At 42.5% G+C, this 6,151-nt stretch overlaps 1 protein-coding gene across 2 annotated transcripts in view; it reads right to left on the reverse strand.

The window, feature by feature from the left end:
- Positions 1-5,810, reverse strand: part of stard13b (StAR related lipid transfer domain containing 13b) — a 55,433-nt gene extending 49,623 nt beyond the window's left edge. Inside the window, exons 1-3 of one of the 2 annotated variants that reach the window (XM_029517522.1) lie at positions 5,678-5,794; positions 4,389-4,567; positions 3,216-4,277 (exon numbers count right to left, since the gene is read on the reverse strand). In XM_029517522.1, coding sequence (XP_029373382.1) covers positions 3,216-4,151 — 936 coding nt within the window. In that variant the 5' untranslated portion in view covers positions 4,152-4,277; positions 4,389-4,567; positions 5,678-5,794. Of the gene's footprint in view, positions 1-3,215; positions 4,278-4,388; positions 4,568-5,677 lie in introns of both variants that reach the window. The other variant, XM_029517523.1, reaches the window with a different exon arrangement.
- Positions 5,811-6,151: the final 341 nt, after the last annotated feature.

Below are 6,151 nucleotides of genomic sequence, written 5' to 3' on the forward strand. Positions count from 1 at the left end.
CTCTCAATCCCTGAGGAATGGCCTAAATCTGGCCAATCCCCTGCTGACCTCTGAGGCCTGAGGGGTCATTTGGGGTCAGTGAGAGGAAAAGATAAAGCTCTCTGCTCTCTAAGCATGGCAATGACCAGGGTGTTAAAAACTTTGACACTGCATCAGGATGCTTAGACATCTCAATGCTTTGCAAAAACATATTAAAGACCCTTCACATACTTTTATAATGTGCAAATCTTGATGGTCAACAATATTAAAACAAAAAACATAATCCTAACCCAAGCCAAAACCGGTACAGAAATCACAAACTATGCAAAAAAACACTCTACAACTACAATATTGCTCAAACGTAGGTCAAAGAAATAAACACTGATTCCTACGGTGCAGTTTCTGATTTAATCTTTGAAGGTTTGTCATCACTGACTAAGGAAAGTGTAAATCAGAACCATAAAGCTGTTGTACTAAATACTGTAGAATGGTTATGTGGTTACACTATAACACGGAAAGAGCACAAACTGACCTGTAACCCAAACCGGGGACATATCAGAAGGTGATGTAGTTCCTCTATATCATCCTGACATCGGCTATGTAACATCAAGTTAGAAGAAAAGAGAAGTGTGTGCAAATTAAATTTCTTTTCACGGATTCTGAACAAATCCCCATGACTGCGCCTCAGTGGGTGCGCATTCCTCCAACTGAAGTTAAGAAACTCCAGTGGTCTTATCTATGTGTCTGTTTGTGAAGGGATGATTTTAATTCTTCAGCCCAAGAGCAAAAAATACTACAAGTTATTTTCGAGGGAAAAAAAAACCTCATCTTGCTATTTTGAGTATAATTGAAAATGTATCAGTGAAGCAAATGGAATAAGCCGAGCATCTTGTGAGCTGCACTAATTTACCCCAGGCGTCAGTCAAACGCAAATGGAAGAAACAGATGCCTCATTCTTGCACATGCTGAAAGCCAAATCTGGAACACATTCACACTGTCTCTTTTCAGTGGCATCCCCACAAGGTGCTGTTTAGGAATGTAGGCACTTCTGCCTCAAATGAGACAAATTCCAGAAGGCTTGACGTTCAAGTGGGACACTACCCTCAATTCATCTCTTGGCCCCTTTCCCCTCGATCTGGCCCTGGCAATTGTGTGAAGCTCTCATACCATGGCAACTGAGCTGGTATGAGTCAATCCTTTAAATAAATGCATTAATGTTATCTTCGAGGGACAACAAAATGTGAGCTGAGTATAACTTTATCAGTGCAAATTGGCCACATTGTGGAGCCCAACACAGTGGCTTTGACATGGAAATGAGGAGTTAAGTGTGTGAGCTCTGGGCTTGGTGCCTAGTCTGTGCCACCCACAGAGTGCCAAAGATCACCATGGAGGTACCCAAACGTGGCAGCCGGTCATGTGAAAGGGCAACGGCTACCTGGCTACGTCAAGGAATAAATTACACTTTTAATATCCTATGTTGCAGAACACTAACTGAACAGAGCCGCAGACTTGCAGAGTCGGACAGAGAGGTGAAAAGATGATGATTGCCGGGGACATTTAGTCTCCGATGAGAGGCAAAGCAAGGGAAAACCATAAGCTGACACAGTAGAAACACTGGGCATATAGTGCCATCATATGGTTCGTGGTAACAACTACATCTACGTACTGCTGCAGGAGGCCAGTTTGTTTCTGCAGTTAACACTAAACTGAATTTTCAGCTCACTTTTTTTTTTAAAATCAATATTCTTTAATCAGGCCACCAGACTTTAATATACCCACAGTATTTTAGCCACATATTCTCTTTATTTAGTCACTGGTGGTCCTGGATGAGAAATTTTAACATGCATACATCATCTAACTTTAAATATCATGGAACTTGAAAATACAATGTGCTTTCAGTGTTATTTAAGAAGTATTAGATAAAAACAGGCCAAATGAAGTGATAGCAGTTTGTTTCTCTCATGCAATCAACAGACCTCACTTCTTTCCCAATCTTTTACATAGTGATGCCCAATCTGCAGTCCACCTCATGATAAGGGAGCTTGTGGTGTGAAATGGCGAGGAAGCATTGACCTGCTGTCTTGTCTGCTGATAATATTTACAACATGCTCCCTGGATTCCCTGCATTCTTCCACTCTTCTCCGAAACAACCCATTCAGAGCGAGTGTCATTCTGCACATAAAGCTGGCAGCACCTCGACAGCCTAGCCAGTCAACACACACAGGGGCCAAACTCCACCAGCCTCTTGCTCTGCTCTCTTTACATACGATCTGCTCACTGTTTAGAGTTACGCGTAATATGTTCCCTCCAGCTGTAATGGGTAACAGGTCTGACGGATATGAACATACTTAAGACCGTCTATATGAGACTTTAAATAGGCAATTAAAAACACACACAAAGGGTTACAGGATGGCTAAAACCAAGGTCGGTCAGAGGTTATGCCAAAAGGAGACTCAAACATGTCTTGATTTGTTAAGGAGAAGAGAGACATTCAGTAACTGAAGGCTAATACAGCCCACAATGGGCTCCATCAAAACACTGCTGCCTGCTGAGAGTGCAGGGAGAGCAGAGGCTGTTTGCATTCCTTCTGGATCTGTTACACTAGTATAGATGAGTAGTTAGTGCACTCCTACACAATTTATACCAGTTACACATCATCTCACAGTGTAATGATGTCAGCTGCAGGAAGCTGCCAGCTCTGTGGACTAACGACTGGCATTAACAAATGTCAGGTTATTTTCTCTACCCACATAAGGCTTTCTGTCGTAGACCAATGCATCCAGCGTGCTTTGTTGACTGATTAAAGTTATCTTCACCACTTTAACTGACTTTCTGGGGGACTCATTTCTTTAACTCAAATTTATCCTTTTTCTCCTTTAATTTTATTTTCAGCTCATGCAAAACATAATTCACATGTGTAGCACACATTGGAAGTAGTTTTCTGACATGATCTGATATTTCATGTTACTATCACATAATTTGATATGAATAAAAGTAAAATAATACATGCATGTGTAGTTTTGGGACATTTGATGTTTTAAATATATTAATAATCCTTAATTTTTTATGTTGCTTTGATATATTTCAGATTATAACAATATTTCAAGGTTTGTGTAATTGACATGTGCCTTTTATGATTTAAAAATCTTGCCATATTTATTTAATTAACGCAACTCTACATCAGTGCAAGGACATGTTTCATTCTTTGTGGATGAATGAAGTCAGTAGCTGCGTACCTCCTTGCTGCTGGTTTCCCCTTCTGCTTCATAACCATTGCTGCTGGCTGTGTGATCACTCCTGCTCTTCTCTTTGTCTTTGCCACGGCTCCTGTGTCTGCGATTGACAAGGGGCTCTCTAGGCTGAGTGAGCTCTGGAAACGGATCATCATCATCATCATCATCACCATTATCATGATCATGATCATCTTCTTCCTCCTCTGGTGAAGACTCTCCATCATCAGAGCTGTCATTGGCAAAAGCATGGCAGTCAGCTCGAGTGGTAGAGGTGTCATCAGAAAATGTGATGGAGCTCATTTTGTGCTTCACAATCCGTGGGAGATCCAGGACTGTCTGGTCTGAGTCAGGGGCTGATGAGGGGACGATGAAGGGAGGAGTGGAGTCTAGATTGAGAATAGAGCATGGTTCCTCTGGATGTCTGTTGATGTGGCATTTTAACATTGGCTGTACGTCCTGGAAGTCTGCCTTTACACATCCACAGTTCAAACCTCCTGTCTGATCAGCATGACAATGAATCACCTGGTCTGAGTGACCTTCTGCGACAGGAGAAGGAAGTGGAAGGTTATCGCTGCAGCCTTCATTTGAGTCAGGCAGTGTGAACACAATACCTGCTTGGTGAGGCTGAGGTAAAGTCAATGATCTTGTGTCAGCAGTTGCTGCCCCATGAACCACTGCCACTTGTCCAGTCTCTTTAAAACATACAGCTCCAGGAAATTCAATTCTGTTATGAGTGACGCAGACAAAAGGCATCTTCTGCTGGGTTTTGGCCTGATTTCGCTCTAATGGCGAGCAGCTTTGCACTGCAAAAAGAAAATCATTGCTTCTGGGGTCTGGTGAGTCCTTTTTTAAAGATGACAGCTGTGTTGAAAATTTGTGTGGTCCCAGAACTGTCCGATATTGATGTCCCTCCACATTCTCCGTAGATGGACTCTCCATTATTGCTTTATTCTACAGTTTCTCATAATTCAAAACATAAATCCACAGGTATTTGTGCTTGATGCATCGGAATGCCATTTTTCTTTTTTCAGCCAAGATGCTCAGTCAAGCCAAACAGCAGATAACCTGAAATAAGCAGGAATGAAAATATGTGAATGGAATGTGGGACATCTAGCAAGCAAGCAGATGAGGATTATTTCACAACAGCCAAAGTACAACAAGAAAGATTATACATACACTTGACAGTGTTTCCGTATCTTTCTGTTTTCCCCGGTTAGCCAAGTGTCAGCATGCTACTGGAGCTAAATGTGTAGCTTCTAAATTCAGCTTGGAACAGCTCTGACTACATGCCATCAAGTCAAGGGGTTGCTGTGAAATTCAACATCTGGCTCAGGCTCGGCTGTTCAAGTCTGGATCTGTTTCACACATGATCACAGTGACATCACTGTGCAGAGGAATCTGTCTGCTCTTTCCCAGTAGGTGATTTACTACACACTACACCACTCATCAGGACTGAAGATGTCCCTGGTCGACTGTGGTTAACATCCCACGCACCCCTTCATTAAGCCCTCTTTTAACACACACCTTCGACAGACCTGAGACATCCGAGTTCACGTGGAAAGAAAAACAAGTGCAACATTGTGCTGGCAGATTATCCTCTTGTTCGACCACTAAGGCTTGTCTCAGAAGATATTTTCAGATGTGATAACAGAGACTGCACCAGGAGATGAAATACACAAGTCCTGTTTACTGCTATCAACAAGTTTTTCATTTCATGTTGTGGTATAAAAGAAAACAAACAAACACAAAACACTTGACTGTACGCAGATGGAAGCCCAGAGCGGCTTCTACAAAACAAAGTGCTTCACATAAAACACAGCTTAAAACAGAAAAGGTATGGTCATTTTACACACGTGGGTCGCTGCTGTTACTGTGAGAAAGCTGCATTTGGCACTGCCTTTACTGTGGCCTTGGCACACTTGACGCATCCTGACACCCGCACAAACATGCACATATGCAAACACACACTGCTCTTAGGATGCAAGCAGATAAGGCAACCTTGAAGAAAAGCACAGAATCCTATAAATCAATGCAATTCTATACAGCTGCATTACATAATGAGTAAATTAAAGCTGTATGGAGCCCTCTGTAAAGCCTGTCCTACCTTGGTGAATGTGAAATGAGTGTACAGGAGATTAGAGTTCCTTCCAAGGAAGCCCTCTTTAAAAACAACACTATGCAAAGAAGGTTGCATTATTCTCAGAAGAATACAGAGCAGCTTTAGATGGAGGGAAGAAGTCACAGTTTGAAAATGAACTGGGAGTGTTAACTGGCAAAGCAAAGCTACAACTCATTTAAACGATGGGTTTTCACCAAAAGCTTGTGACAAAGTCTTCTCATGTCAAAACAAACTATAGTGCTGTTTCATGTTCTCAACTCAACCAAGTAAGGATCAGAAGAAAACAAAAATATGTAATCTGTTCCTCTGTCATAAATGATAGGAAAACAGAAAGTAAAGGACTCACCGGCTGGTGAAAAAGAGATGTCTGTAATCTCCTAACTGTAGATCATTACAAAACAGTGGCAGAGAGGCTGGCTTCTGTAGGAGCATTGAAGGTTGGACAGCCCCTCGCAGAGCCACACTTATGTCCCCATAGGCCTATTCTGCTAAAAGGCAAGCTTGTCATCACAAATATCACCCCCCTCCTCCTTCTCTAGCATTTCCCTGGGGGCCTGTAGGAGTGTTCAGCTAGCGGTGACTAAACCATTCAGAATATGCGTAAGTGCAGGCAGAATGTGTACTTGTTGGGAGATACGTAGGAAGGGGAGGAGAAAGTAGAAAGGGGGGGGGGGGGGGCTGGTGGAGGGAGTAGCAGAGGTTGGCACTGCAAAAGAACAAGGTGAAACGGATTTTTTTAGCCTTCAGAAACAGGCTTTGAGGAATGACTAACTTCACCAGGCTGACCTGTAGAAGAGCAAGACGAACTGCAGCCATGACC

Source organism: Echeneis naucrates, chromosome 13 (genome assembly GCF_900963305.1).
Source record: "Echeneis naucrates chromosome 13, fEcheNa1.1, whole genome shotgun sequence".
NCBI classification, from domain to species: Eukaryota; Metazoa; Chordata; class Actinopteri; order Carangiformes; family Echeneidae; genus Echeneis; species Echeneis naucrates.